Here is a 15,331-nt window from a genome sequence, read left to right as displayed (position 1 = left end):
ACGTCAGCCGCAGGGCAATGTGAAAGGGGAAGCCTTGGCCCCACAGCAGGTGTGTCGCACACGGAGAGACGGATGCCGCGGACGAAGTCGCGGGTACTGCTAGTATTCTAAAAGGGCAGGGAGAAAGAACCCAAGGATGGGGTTCCACACACTGATCTCTTTCATACTAATGACAAGGAGATTGAAGTCTTGTGGTTCAGAAACCCCCCCCCCCGATGAACTAACTATTGATCACATGACTACTCAGTCGAGCCAGAAGGAATAAATTGGGGTCAGTCACGTGATCAAGAAACAGTGAGGAGGGAGGGCAACGCGTCAAACTTCTGACCTGGAGCTAAATCAATCAGAATCAGTGACAGAGATGCAGCACATATTTTATTAAGTGGGATCTTGCGTTGCAATTAATAAAACAGTAGAAGTTTTTGCTCATGGGAAAAGCCCTTTACTGTCAAGAAGATATGCACGAATCTTGGCTCACCTCTTGGAGAACAGGGATAACAGGTGGATTCCTCTGTTGAAGAAAGTACAGCACCATAAGCGTGTATGCATAAGAAGAAAGGCTGCCCCGGGAAGCGTCTCCTATATCACACATCTTTTGAAAAGAGATCCTTGTTAAGATTTTGTCAACAAAAATTATAAGACTGAAATTAGATTAAACTCTTTAAAAACACAGCCCTACCTTTGTGAAAACTTTCATAATGTAACAGAGGTATTTGACTCTCGGGTCAATCGCAGCATATGAGGCTAAAAGACGAGTGTTATGAAGAGCCTGCAAAATAAATAAAGTGTTTGTTAATTTTATGTCAGCACATGGACATCATAGAGGAGGGAGACACACACACACACACACACACACACGTGAACCTGATGACACAATTCCTATAAAGGACCATGTTCCATGATCATATTAAAAGGTATCAGGATACTGTACTCTAGATACTCTATTTCCTGGGAAGTGTACTGATTTTCTACAAATTCTTTAGTATACTTCTCATGTTCACTTCTCAATGCATGTGACAGATTTTACACAGAAACTATGACACCGCCCCATGAAGCGCCTTATAGTCATTTATTTTTTTAATATACTTACTAGTGTGTTATACAAACTGATGTCTCCTTCAAGACCACTTCTTACATGGTAAAACTTTACAATTGGCACTTTAGCTGTGGTAATGGGAAGAATGTTTCTTAATCCTTAAAAAAAAAAAAATAAAAAAAATAAAAAGATTAGCCAAATGAATGAAAGCCAAATTCAAGCACCTCCTCTTGCATGGCATCATGCGCAAGCAAATCATGTTACTTGGTCAGAAAAACAGAATCACAAAGCTACACCAGACTAAAGTTACCTAGTCTGGTAACTTTTTGTCTGTCCGAAAGCCCTTTTGAGGCTAAGGCCCCATGGGCCGTAATTGCAGCGCTGAAGTGCTGCGGAAAGAACCGCGGCGTGAATGCTTTGCGGTTCTTTTTGCAGCGCTTTGAAGAGAAAGTTCACCAAGTTTTCCTCTGCAGACTTTCTCTTCCCATTATATCTACGGGAAAGCCGCTGGCGTTTCCGTATGATATAACTGACATGCTGTGATTTGCAAAGCCGCAACGGCTTTGCAAATCGCAGCGTCTCCGCACTGCGTTTTTTTCCCGCAAAGTGAGCATGGGATTCGCATGAATCCCATCCTCTTGGTGTGCACTGTAAAACACCGCGATTTTTCCCACAGCGTCTCCGCTGCAGGCAAATCACGGTGTTTACATCCCGTGGGGCCCTGGCCTAAATATTCAGCCTCTGAAGTTTTTGGTTATGGAATATCATATATGTCACAGTCCTTGGCAATTTAAGAGTATTTTCACGTGGAGTTTTTTTTTTTTCCAGGCTGGAAAAAAAAATCTGCTTCAGGAATTAGGAAGCAGTTTTTTACTGTTGTATTCCGTTCCAGCATGTGATTTTGCGGATTGGCATGGAAAATCCTTTGCAAAAAGTATGAAACACCCCCCCCCCCCCAAAAAAAAAAAACAAAAAAAAAAAAACACCATCTAGGAGGTTAAAAACATAAATAAATAAAAATCAGCTACTGACTCACATTGAAATGAATGGGAGCTATTTTTTGAGGTGGATGCAACCACAAAATTTTCCAGAAAAACTCTGAACATACCCTTCCACAGTCTTCAAAAATATAAAACTGTAAATACAAATAAACAGCCAAGAAGATTACCCTGATGTCTTCTAAGGTGCCTTCCCAACTCTTCGATAGTCCTGATGGAATCCAGTTCCTTGAAATGAGAGAAAACAACATTTACATATACACACACACCAGAAACATGTATAATATTTGTCACTATATACCCATTGAATACCACTTTTCTTTACTAAACCTCTATACCTCAGCAGTTTCAAGGCCTTCAAACGTCATGCAGATATCCAAGTCACTCTGTTTAAACCCAAAGCCATTTTTTGAAGATCCAAACAAACTGAGTCTGGCTCCTACATAAGAGAGCAGGGGAGGAAAAAAACAAAACAAAAAAGAAAAGCAGTTTACTATAATTGAGTCTTCATTGCTATCCCTAGTAGACAGCTACTGATAGTCAATTACAGGCAAGTCTTGGGAGAAAACATTTGCAAAGTGGAAAGCAGCAACTCATTTTGTATGATCTCAACTACAATAAGCATGTTAGATATATTATTTATTATACCCTTAAAATCACGTCTTATAAAGTCCTCCAGATCATGCCTTATATGTTCCCGTGCTTTATCTTCTAGCGAGGTAGGGCGAAAATCCTCTGTATAAGAGAAACCAGTGATAAACAAGGTAAAATTCTTATATATATTACACAATTTATTGATTTAAGTTCTTCCACAATGAACATTATCTACAGTGAAAATTCATAAGAAATATCCATTAGCCTACAGATTTTCGTTCATCATTTTACTTCTCACTACAGTCAAACAACAAACCATCTCCCAAAATGCACTACATCATAGCTAAGCATTATGTGACAGATGAAACTGGTCTCTGAAGATGAGGAGGATCAGTCAACAATTTATTGCTGGATTTAGGCACGTAAGCAGGAGAACTGTGCAGCTATCTATATAAATTAAGTAATGGGTGCAAAACAATATAAGGCTACTTAATGTCAGATGTGGAAAGAGGTATATCAATAGAGCATATTAATATTACATTATGTTTATGCATTTCTAAAGATACAGATAATGGCCATGTACAAGATGCCAGAACATGCTTCCTATTTGCTAATAACACTCACCGTAACACTGAATACAAACTTGATCTAAAAGCTGTCGAAATTTAGCAGTCAACGGTGGCAGCGGCTCCAGTTCTATTTTTTTAAAGTCTTCAGGACAGTCCTTCTTTAGATGCCCTTCTTTCTTGCATAAGTTACACACAACAGTGGGAAGCTGAATTGCAAAGAGAAAGATTACATGGTTTTACAACTATTAACTATGAAAGGATATAAACTGATGTTTAACATCAGGATGTAATACAATATAGAATGTCATAAATGAATACCAACAAACATTAAATTGACAAAAGGCCACTTTATTGTTACAGTATACCAATAAGTATATGCTAGCTTGAGTCAGCTAGTTTTTTTTTCAGTGCTGTGAACATACCAACCCTGCCATGACACTGAACATTAAAAATGTATATTACGCCCCCATTTTGGTGCCACCTATACAGGCCTCCATAAGTTTGGGTCTAAATATTATATATATTATATATATATATATATGGGTTATTACGGCAATATCTTAGTTACAGACCCGGCATCCGGACCCAGCATACAGACACCAGGGCGGGTGCTGGGTCGCAGGAGCGTGGCGATGCTGTTCATTTCAAACTGCAGGAGTACTTACAGTAATTCTGCTAGCAGAGCCACAACACAGAGCTCAGATATGTCCGCTGTAAGATAGTGCTGGAAGCCTCCGAGGTGAACCACTGCAGGGAAGCGGCAGGCACCGCCATGTCCCTGGAGAGAGGAGGGAGAGGGCACGACCGCTCTCTCTCAAGGGCGGCCCTGAAGCGCTGAGGGAGATCCCCTGCCGCCGGCGGGAGCGCTGAGGCCGGACCTGAAGGGGAACTGCGGCCGGCCGCTTTCAGAAGCGCTGAGGGGAATCCCCCCTCAGAGATCCTGCCGGGGATTCCTCTCAGAGCTCCTGCCAGCAGCTGGCCGCAGTTCCTCCCCCTCCCCCACTTGGAATTCAGTCTGACTGAATTCAGTCTGGGAGGGGGGCCCAGTCCTCAAGCTCAGGGAAGGGGCAGAGACAACCAAAACACCCCCTCCCCCAGCAACTACTGCACCCAAAAACTCCGGCCATTTTAATTTTTGAAATTTTCCAGTAGCTGCTGCATTTCCCCCCCTAGCCTTATACTTTTTTCTGAGGTAAAATTAGGGGCCTCAGCTTATACTCGAGTATATACACTGAATGGCCACTTTATTAGGTACACCATGCTAGTAACGGGTTGGACCCCCTTTTGCCTTCAGAACTGCCTCAATTCTTCGTGGCATAGAGTCAACAAGGTGCAGAAAGCATTCCTCAGAGATTTTGGTCCATATTGACATGATGGCATCACACAGTTGCCGCAGATTTGTCGGCTGCACATCCATGATGCGAATCTCCCGTTCCACCACATCCCAAAGATGCTCTATTGGATTGAGATCTGGTGACTGTGGAGGCCATTGGAGTACAGTGAACTCATTGTCATGTTCAAGAAACCAGTCTGAGATGATTCCAGCTTTATGACATGGCGCATTATCCTGCTGAAAGTAGCCATCAGATGTTGGGTACATTGTGGTCATAAAGGGATGGACATGGTCAGCAACAATACTCAGGTAGGCTTTGGCGTTGCAACGATGCTCAATTGGTACCAAGGGGCCCAAAGAGTGCCAAGAAAATATTCCCCACACCATGACACCACCACCACCAGCCTGAACCGTTGATACAAGGCTGGATGGATCCATGCTTTCATGTTGTTGACGCCAAATTCTGACCCTACCATCCGAATGTCGCAGCAGAAATCGAGACTCATCAGACCAGGCAACGTTTTTCCAATCTTCAATTGTCCAATTTCGATGAGCTTGTGCAAATTGTAGCCTCAGTTTCCTGTTCTTAGCTGAAAGGAGTGGCACCCGGTGTGATTGGCTGATTAGAAATTAAGTGTTAACGAGCAGTTGGACAGGTGTACCTAATAAAGTGTCCGGTGAGTGTATGGTGTAATTATATATATATATATATATATATATATATATATATATATATATATATATATATATATATATATATATATATACACACACACACACACACACACACAGTGGGGCAAAAAAGTTTTTAGTCAGTCACCAATAGTGCAAGTTCCACCACTTAAAAAGATGAGAGGCGTCTGTAATTTACATCATAGGTAGACCTCAACTATGAGAGACAAAATGAGAAAACAAATCCAGAAAATCACATTGTCTGATTTTGTAAGAATTTATTTGCAAATTATGGTGGAAAATAAATATTTGGTCAGTAACAAAATGTCATCTCAATACTTTGTTATATATCCTTTGTTGGCAATGACAGAGGTCAAACGTTTTCTGTAAGTCTTCACAAGGTTGGCACACACTGTTGTTGGTATGTTGGCCCATTCCTCCCTGCAGATCTCCTCTAGAGCAGTGATGTTTTGGGGCTGTCGCTTGGCAACACGGACTTTCAACTCCATCCAAAGGTTTTCTATAGGGTTGAGATCTGGAGACTGGCTAGGCCACTCCAGGACCTTGAAATGCTTCTTACAAAGCCACTCCTTCGTTGCCCTGGCGGTGTGCTTTGGATCATTGTCATATTGAAAGACCCAGCCACATTTCATCTTCAATGCCCTTGCTGATGGAAGGAGGTTTGCACTCAAAATCTCACAATACATGGCCCCATTCATTCTTTCATGTACCCGGATCAGTCGTCCTGGCCCCTTTGCAGAGAAACAGCCCCAAAGCATGATGTTTCCACCCCCATGCTTTACAGTAGGTATGGTGTTTGATGGATGCAACTCAGTATTTTTTTTCCTCCAAACACGAAAAGTTGTGTTTCTACCAAACAGTTCCAGTTTGGTTTCATCAGACCATAGGACATTCTCCCAATACTCTTCTTTATTTTCCACCATAATTTGCAAATAAATTCTTACAAAATCAGACTGTGATTTTCTGGATTTGTTTTCTCATTTTGTCTCTCATAGTTGAGGTCTACCTATGATGTAAACTACAGACGCCTCTCCTTTTTAAGTGGTGGAACTTGTACTATTGGTGACTGACTAAAAACTTTTTTTCCCCCACTGTATGTGTATATATATATATATATATATATATATATATATATATATATATATATATATATATATATATATATATACACATACCGTATTTTTCGGACTATAAGACGCACTTTTTTTTCCCAAAAATTTTTGGGGAAAAGAAGGGTGCGTCTTATAGTCTGAATGTGGCGCCTGGCACCCGCCGTAATAGAGAGGCGAATGCCGGCAAGGGATAGACGCCGGCACAGGTGCCGGGGCCTGAGACATCGCTGCGCTCCTCTGCCCTGCATGAAGCCAGCGGCAGGGGCGATGCTATTCCGCTCCTCCGTCCCCCTGCCGCTGGCTTCATGCAGGGCAGAGGAGCGCAGCGATGTCTCAGGCCCCGGCGTCTATCCCATGCCGGCATCCGCCTCTCTAGTACAGCGGATGCCGGGTCAGTATCGGTGGCCCCTTCTCCCCCGGGGCCGGTCCCCACCAGCCCCGTACTTGTATAGTTGCAGGCCGGCTCCTGCGCGGCGATATCGCAGGAGCCGACCTGTTCGGGTGACAGCCGGGAGCCTAATGAGGCTCCCAGGCCTGTCACTGCTATATATTATATATTTAAAAATATATAATAAAAATATAAAATAAATAAAAGTTCTAAATCACCTCCTGTCCCTAGAATACATATATAAAAGTAGAAAAATCATATGTCATAAACCACTGGGGTTTTTTTCAATACAAGGTGATCTAAGCAATAGATATTCCCCAAAATGGTATAACTAAAAAGTACTTCTGGCCCCGCAAAAAAAAAAAAAAAAAAACACTCTATGCGTCCCCGTACAGCTGCAGGGTCACCTGTCAATGTGGCCTTGCAGCTGTTGCAAAACTACAACTCCCATATATTAAATATTTTACCATTTTTTGCTTCAAAATTTTTTTTCCCTATTTTCCTCCTCTAAAACCGTCTTATAGTCCAGTGCGTCTTATAGTCCGAAAAATACGATATATATATATATATATATATATATATATATATATATATATATATATATATATATATATCTCTATATCTCTATCACATCCTTAGGCTGGTTTCCCATGGTCAGGGTTTGGCATCAGCAATTGTTCGCCAAAACATAGACACAATGGTGACATTTATGACAGTTTGAAAAGCAGACTATGAAAAGGAAAGCTACAGAATATCACTTAAATGTGAACAATTAATCAACAATGTTTTTCAAACTTACTTTGCCTTTGGTAAATGTTGGTTTGTTGAATTCATAAAACATAGATAGCTCTTCAGAGGCTGAGCTTTCAATAACTGGCAGAGGCTTCTTGGCACCATCTGATTTAGAGAACACAGTGCCAGCAATTCCTTCAGTGATGTGTTCATGGCCTTTAGCAGACAGCTGGCCAGTTTGGTCATCTTCAGACAACAGGTCATCCACTGATCCAGTGAAAGTATTCTCTAGCTCATCATCTTCCTCGTCCTCCTCATCATCTAAGAGATCTAAACGCTTCCTATGATTCAATATCAAACTAGGCTCATCTTCCTCATCTTCATCATCGGAATTAGTTACAGCTACACGTCCAAAGTCCTGGCCAGTTTCTTCTAGTTCGTCAGTACCCTCAGTGCTTTCCTCCTCTAGGTCACCCTTCTCAGCATAGAGGTTGCCACTTCCCAAACCAATCTCCTCACCCTCAGTCACAATTCCTCCTTCAAAATCAGACAAGCTGTCAGTTTCTTCATTGCCTGGCACAGCTGCCTCTCCACTTTCACTATCTTCCTCATAGCTTTGGTCAATCAAGATGTAATCATCTCGCCTCTCGTTTTCCAATAAAGGGTGGTCATCATCAGACTCTTCATGAGGACTTTCTGGTTCTTCGGAACCCTGGAAATAGTCTAAGGGGTCATCTAAAATAATCTCCTCTGTTATGCAGTCAGGATCTTCAAGAGTAACGTCTGGGTAAATCATGTCATAGGTTAGTTTTTTTTTTGCTGCCCTTTTAAATTCTCTAACACCCTCACTGTTATTGGGTTGTACAATGGCAGGGGAGGCTGAATCTTCATGATGGTCTATAGTTAAACCTTCCAGCTTGTCACTTATGTTCTGAATGGAGATTGGATTGTTCAAAGCCTTTGGTGCACCTTTACTGTTCATGTTAGTAGCAGCAGTGGATTTCTGAGTGCTGGATTTTCCAGACTTGGTTTGGGGCATAGCAAAATATTTGTAGGTTGCCTTCAAACAATGAAGAAGGTACTCATATACTAACTGACTGTTCATTGATCTTGCAACATTCCTCTTTACAGCATAAGGATCTAGATTAAAAAAAAAATAATGTAATATTGTTAGGCTGGAAATGCACACATATGTCAAAACAGACACAGCAGTGGAAAACAGCCACGTGAAGATCCTTTTAAAAGCAGTGAGAGAATGAATGTACTGACATTTTTTTTTTTTGAGGGACAGAAACGAAAAATTATATATATATAAAAAAAATTAACAATTATTTATTAAATTTCTCAGTTTGGACAGCCAACACAACATTGAGATTAATGAGGTCTGTTCCTTCCAAAAACATATATAACCTTTAACTTTTTTCCACCCGTAACACTTTCCTGAGAGGGGGCATGGAGTGAGCACTTCCTGGACTTTCCTCTCATCTCTTAGGTAGACAGGCTGTTTAAAAGGGAGTTACCAGAACCCAGCATTTCACCCCAGTCCAGCAATACAGGCAAGGCCACTTTCACATCAGGTTTTTCAAGTCAGTTAAACTGGTTTAATGGATCCGTTAGTTAAAAAAAACAAAAAAAAACAAAAAAACCTGATGCAAACTGATATCAATTTATGCATCAAAAAAATCTTCTGTTAACAGCATCCGTTTCTTTACGTTTTTTTTTTTTCCTCTTTATGTTTACCTCTGCTGCCTCCCACATGTGCTAGCATGGGGGGGGGGGGGCAGCAGAGCTGTCCCCCAAGCACTACGAGTCAAAGCACAATTTTTTTTGTTGTCGAAACATTCCACACAGGTTTCAACTAATACCATTCGCATTCGTATCGCAGGTGTAGGGGTAGCAGACGTAAGGATGCAACTAATACCATCAGGGGTAGCACATGTGGGAGTAGCGCACGTTGAGAGGGGTGGCAATCAATCCCTAATGGCTGACCCCTCATGTGTTACCTCTGATGGTATTAGATGAAGCACTTGTGGGGATGGCAGGAGAGCTGTCCCCATGCACTCCAAATTACAGCATGATTTAACCACTTCTGGACCACCCATTGGGTATATATGTCCGGAAGGTGGCTGCCTTGTTCTACAAGGACATACTGATACGTCCAAGCAGAACTCAGTAGCTGCACGAAATCGCGCAGCTGCTGCAACAGGGAGCTGGCTGTAACTTCAGCCAAAGCTCCCAGAGAGAAGGCAAACCTTCTCGATCGCTGTATATACAGCTATGCGCACAGCCATGATAGGGCCGCCCTCTGACCCAGTGGTCTCGTGATCTGCCGGGGATCAGCATCTTTGAAGAACTACTGGGTCTTAGAAAATCTTAACACAACGTGCAGGAGGCTGTATGTCAGTGTATCAGCCAGGCTGCCTTGAGTGTCTGCTTTGTTACTTCCTGTATTTCTCCTCCCTCCCCTTGTGAACGGGACAAAGAACACTTCTGCAGATCAGATAATATACACAAGCTTGTATAGAACAGCTCAGCGTTCTGTGTGTTAACATAGAATATAAAAAAAAAAAAAAAAAAAAAAAAAAAAAAAAAACTTGAGAGAGCCTTCAGTAGTTGATACCTTTTTTTAATGGCTAACTAAAAATGACGACAGATTGCAAGCTTTTGGCATTTCTCAGATGCCTTTCTCAGGCTGATTGTGGTTTTTTTTTTTTTTTTTATTAGAGGCAATGGGTCCGCTGACTAACATGTTTTTATAACCGTTTACCTTATAAAAACGTATTAGCCAAATTGGACTTGTATAATGTGATATGAAAGGCCCCTAACCTAAAGGTCTTTTCCCCTTGAGATTTGGTGTCACTTTTGCCACGCTATTGCTGCTTTTATCAAAATGCAAATAAGATTTTTGGTGCGGGGGCAATGTTCCAAAGATGTCAACAGTATCATCCTCGTGATCATTATTCTCTTTATATGCATTTAGGGGCGGGGAACAAAAAACACACACACGACACACACGACACACACGACACACACGACACACACGACACACACGACACACACGACACACACGACACAAAACCCCCCAGACAAGAATAAAAATATAATAAATATTACCTTCTACGGCAATTCGCTTTTTAGGCCAATCTTTCAATTCCCTAGAAAGCTTTTCTTTAACACGGACATTGACAACTAGGTCAGCCATATTGAATTCCAGTGCATAAAATCTCAGCAGATCTACCCAAAGCTGGCCAACCGAGGCACAACACTGTTTTGCTGTATTAAAGAATAGCGGAACCTGGAAGTTACACAAAGATACAGAAGAAATATTCAAAAGTTAATATGATATATGGATATTTCACCACCTGTCCTTATAAATAGTTCTCTAATTTGTTAGGAAAGTCATGCCGAACATGAAGTTTCAGCTCAAGCAGGACAGAAGTGTTGGGTTATAGAGCATAAATGGTACACTTAGAAGTCTCCATTATGGTGAATTACCTATGCTGTAGCAATTGTAAGACCTACAGCCAGACACTCTCTAAAGTAAAAAATGTCTCAAGAGACGGTCAGAAGGAAATTGGTAATAAAATTAATCAGTGTATCTTCTAGTGATGTCTATACAGTTTCTTAATACGCATTCTTATTCAGAATTGCAGCTCCATTTTCATAAACACAGCTGTTTTACTCATATTCAAATTAGAAAGAAGAAGAAAAAAAAATAAAAATAAAATAAATATGTTATCATCCTCCTCAGGTTTCCATGTAGCAGCCACCCTCCATTAGTTGATTGACTTATCTCCCATACTAATCATGTGCATCGTATCTCATGAATAGCTCCATATGAAGCTGGCATCCTGCTCTTCTGGGTGTAGTCTTATGTCATCAGACATGCAGAGAGTATGTACCTGTCAGAAGTATCCAACAATTCGAAGAAATTGGAATGTTCCACAAAACCAAAAACCTGGTGGGCACACACTCCCTCAATAGCAACCACCGAAGCCGGAATAGCGAAAATTGCGACTTTTATTTGTAGACAGATAATGCGTTTCGGGTTTTAGGTGCCAAACACAAACGCCACCCCTTCATCAGATCTCAAAGCCAGCAGCTCCGAGCCAGAAGGAATCCTTCACCTTCAGCTGTGATTGAGTGAATGTGAATAACACATGAAAAGTGGACCTGTAATGCTGAATAAGGCAGGCATATTTGGAAACTGTAGAAGTGGTCCTACAAGGTACTGTCTTCAGTTTTATTTTGAATTTCAAGCTGACAGATTTCCTTTAACCCCTTTCCCACTGGTGACTTTTTTTTTTTTTTTCTTGACTCCCCGCCTTCCAAACCACACAAACATTTTATTTTTCTGTCAGGAGGGCTTGATTTTTGTGGGACAAACTGTTCTTCATAAGGGTACCATTTATTATTCTAAACATTGTACTGAGGAAGAAAAAAAAAAAAATAAATGATACAGATTCACCAAAACAGGTAATAAATAAGGGCCCGTTCATATCTGCGCCCAGTCTCTGTTCTGCAGGTTTCCGTTTCCTGCACAAAACAGGGGCAGGAGATGGAAACCTGCCAGCATGTTTCAAGCCCATTCATTTGAATGGGCTTGAAAAGTCTCCGGTCGTATGCGCCGGTGAGTGTTTTATGCGCTCCGCGGCGAAAGTTTTTTTTTTTTTTTTGTTTTTTTTTTAAACTGGACACAGAGTCGGACATGCAGTACTCTGTGTCCGTTTAAAAAATAAAAAAAAAACAAAAAAAAAAAAAACACGGTTTCGCCGCCGGACTCGACATGACGGAGTTCAGGCGCTGGTGTGAACCCACTGTAAAAAGTACAAAACTACATACATAATGATTATGGTAGTCTGATAAAACCTCCTAAAACAGTCAAATAGCATTCCATTTTGGATCTCACTTTTCTGAAAAAAACCTGAACAGCTGCCGCTAGAGAACCCCTTTTATGTATCTTATGGACTTGAATTCAGTATATGGATCTTTGCAGTACAGCACCAACTACAGTCAGTTACTTGTGTGTCAGTGCCATATAGCTTATTTGGCAGAATCACACAATTGCATTCAGTGACTGTCTTGTCCAATACATATGGAGCTAGATGCTGACCATTACCACAGCCAAAGTTGCTCTTCTTTCATTTAACTGGATATTACAATTCTTACCTTTCCTTTAGAAATATGTCGTTCACTCTTTTGATTCTCATTTTCTGCTGCAGCACAGTATTCCCAAAACATGTATTCATTGTTGGGTTCTTTCAGACCAAATTGTCCTAGTTTAGAAATTGTAAAGCCATCGATCTGGTAAATAAAATGACAATTACAAAAGAACTAAAGTTTTTATTTTTCTGTATTTTTTTTTTAACTATATAAACAAAAGAAATAATTTTAAGCAGCTAAAAGGAAGAGTGTGAATACAGTTACAGTATGTGCAGAATAACTGAGTACTAGCTTCTAGAGGGAAGGGCACAATTTTTGCAATTATTTTTTCAACCATACAAAACAAAAACAAAAATGAAGTGGTTGAAATGAAATGGTTGAGATAGGAGATGATAGGCAGGTGATCTGACCAGTTCTTTAGCAACCTACACTGCATTCTGTGCACAGTATAGGTAAATGGAACACATTGTGTTATTCAGCAGAGACTATTGAATGATGAGCCCATTCACATGAAACTTCAGAAGCCATCTTTGAACCAGGGCACCGAAAAACCAGAGGAACTAGCAGTATTAGAAAAGGGGGCAGCACAGTGACGGTGACTTTGGTTTAGAATGTCAGTAAGTGCTCATCAGTGCCATTTAGCATTATTTCAAAACTTGAGCTGAAGCGGGGTTTTTATTAAAAGAAATGGTGATAATAGAACATACCCATGAACCTAAGTAAACAGGAAGAACTGGATCCCTTCTTTGCTGGAGGAAGAAAACCACCATGAGTGCAAGCACATATGGTGGTAAGCCACCTTCTTCTGGCCTATCAATGCCACACAACTGTTACATGTAGAAAAACAAGAAAGGAAAATACAATTATTTAGCAGATATCAAAAATAAATAGGTTTGTAATACACTAAATATGTAGATTCTGAAGAACTTGTAGATGTAAAATCTGTCTCAATCCAAAATTAAAATATGTAACTAAATTATAATCTGCCTTAGAGTAAGGCCCATGTAGCAGCACAATATATAAAAAAAAAATCTGCGGCAACACATTGTTTTTTCCCACAGCGCTTTTCAAAGAAAGTCTGCAGAGGTCTCCTGGGATTCGCTAGACCCCGGCCTAAAGGGGTTTTGCCACGAAAGATAATTATGACAGATCAACAGGATGTGCAATGAATGTTTCAGATGCAGGACCCACATCTATATCTAAACTCTCTCCCCTCAGTTGTCTTCTCAGCTAGGTTGCAGTCAGGCGAGTAAGAAAAGCTTTCAGCAATGGTCATGCTGTACAGAAACATCATAGCTCTGAGTCATGCAGTTTCCTTATCTTCCATAGGAGAAGTAAACGGGACTTATGGGAACAGTGCAAGGCACTGAACCATGTGGTTTCCATAATTCCCATTAACTTCTATAGGAGTTATGGAAACAGCATAGTGCAAAGCTAGGCTTTTGCTGTACAGCCCATTCATAGTTGAAAGCTTTCTCAGCGAGGTAAATAGCAGGGCTCTGAGGCTGGATGGGTCTCATTTAAAAGCTAGACATGGTCCCAGAAATGGGCACCACATATAACAGACATTTAAAATACAGTATATCCTATATATGTGAAATATTTTTCGTGGAAAAACCCCTTAAAGTATAATTGTCATCTCAAATATTTTTTTGTAAATGAAAAGCTCAGGTGAACATAACACACTAATATATGTTATCAAAGAAAAAGTTCTCCTATTGTCTGTTATTAGCTCCTCTCCCGCCTGGTAGATTTGTCATTTCATTTAGAGAAGTCTTCACTTATGAAAAACTCTATGGAGAGGAATGGGAAGAGGAGTGAGAAGTAGAGAGAACATCAGGCATCCTGGATAGGGAATAAGTGTCACGTTACTGGGGGTCCGCCCACTGAGTCCCTCAGCTGTGCCATGTTTTGTATTTAGGAGTGACCACCAGTCAATTTACTGGTATGGGGCTTCCGGAGATTATACTCCCGGCAGTCCCATTGTGCATTGGTGCTTCATTCATATGGTCAAGTCATGAGAGACTTTCAGTCCCCTGTTACATGTAATGGCACAACCCACTGAACTTATTTCTGAATAGCATTATAATGTTATACTTTTGGTAATGTCCTGACAGGGTTACCACAACATACTGGTGGAAAGATGGACATATGCTTTCATAGAACTAGATCTACGTGCACAGGGCACAGGCGTATTTGAATACAAAGGTGGAGCATAAAGCATGTGTTCCGTGTGCTGGATAGAGATGGGTGGGAGAGAAGTTTTTATATAGAGTGGTGTAGCTTTGAGGATACATTCCCGCTGTGCAGTTGTGGTACAGTCAAAATGAGCATACGGGCATGTGGATGATACACCTCATTTAGAGGCCTTGCCTTGTCATATATGATGCGCACCCTCCAACATCAAGGAAGCTAAGACAATGGTGTCTATAACGTCAGTCTTTACATAGTTGAAAGTCCCACCAACAGCAAAACACAGAATGAGAACAACAAAAAAAAAATAACAGTAGACTTTTACGCTAGATCCACACTGGTGTCACCTATATGTTGTTTCGTCGGAGGACCAAAACAATGGACAGGCGAAATGCTAACAACGGTTACGTACAGAGTTCATGTCTGTCGCGTTTCCTTTGTCTGAAAGCAGCAGACTAAAAAGCTGTTTGTGGAGGCTTTTTCAACCAGGGATTACAGGTAGACATTGAGACCTTGGCAG

At 40.9% G+C, this 15,331-nt stretch overlaps 1 protein-coding gene across 2 annotated transcripts in view; it reads right to left on the bottom strand.

The window, feature by feature from the left end:
* TUT7 (terminal uridylyl transferase 7) overlaps nucleotides 1-15,331 on the bottom strand; it is a 40,923-nt gene that overhangs the window by 10,213 nt on the left and 15,379 nt on the right. For both annotated transcript variants that reach the window (XM_075277889.1, XM_075277897.1), the window contains exons 10-20: nucleotides 13,326-13,445; nucleotides 12,625-12,759; nucleotides 10,570-10,750; nucleotides 7,523-8,595; nucleotides 3,253-3,403; nucleotides 2,683-2,769; nucleotides 2,373-2,473; nucleotides 2,205-2,262; nucleotides 1,091-1,194; nucleotides 680-769; nucleotides 479-592 (exon numbers count right to left, since the gene is read on the bottom strand). In XM_075277889.1, coding sequence (XP_075133990.1) covers nucleotides 479-592; nucleotides 680-769; nucleotides 1,091-1,194; nucleotides 2,205-2,262; nucleotides 2,373-2,473; nucleotides 2,683-2,769; nucleotides 3,253-3,403; nucleotides 7,523-8,595; nucleotides 10,570-10,750; nucleotides 12,625-12,759; nucleotides 13,326-13,445 — 2,214 coding nt within the window. The remainder of the gene's footprint in view (nucleotides 1-478; nucleotides 593-679; nucleotides 770-1,090; nucleotides 1,195-2,204; nucleotides 2,263-2,372; nucleotides 2,474-2,682; nucleotides 2,770-3,252; nucleotides 3,404-7,522; nucleotides 8,596-10,569; nucleotides 10,751-12,624; nucleotides 12,760-13,325; nucleotides 13,446-15,331) is intronic.

Source organism: Leptodactylus fuscus, chromosome 1 (genome assembly GCF_031893055.1).
Source record: "Leptodactylus fuscus isolate aLepFus1 chromosome 1, aLepFus1.hap2, whole genome shotgun sequence".
Classification (NCBI taxonomy): Eukaryota; Metazoa; Chordata; class Amphibia; order Anura; family Leptodactylidae; genus Leptodactylus; species Leptodactylus fuscus.
Note: the sequence above shows the minus strand (reverse complement) of the source record. Positions and strands in the feature narration are given on the sequence as shown.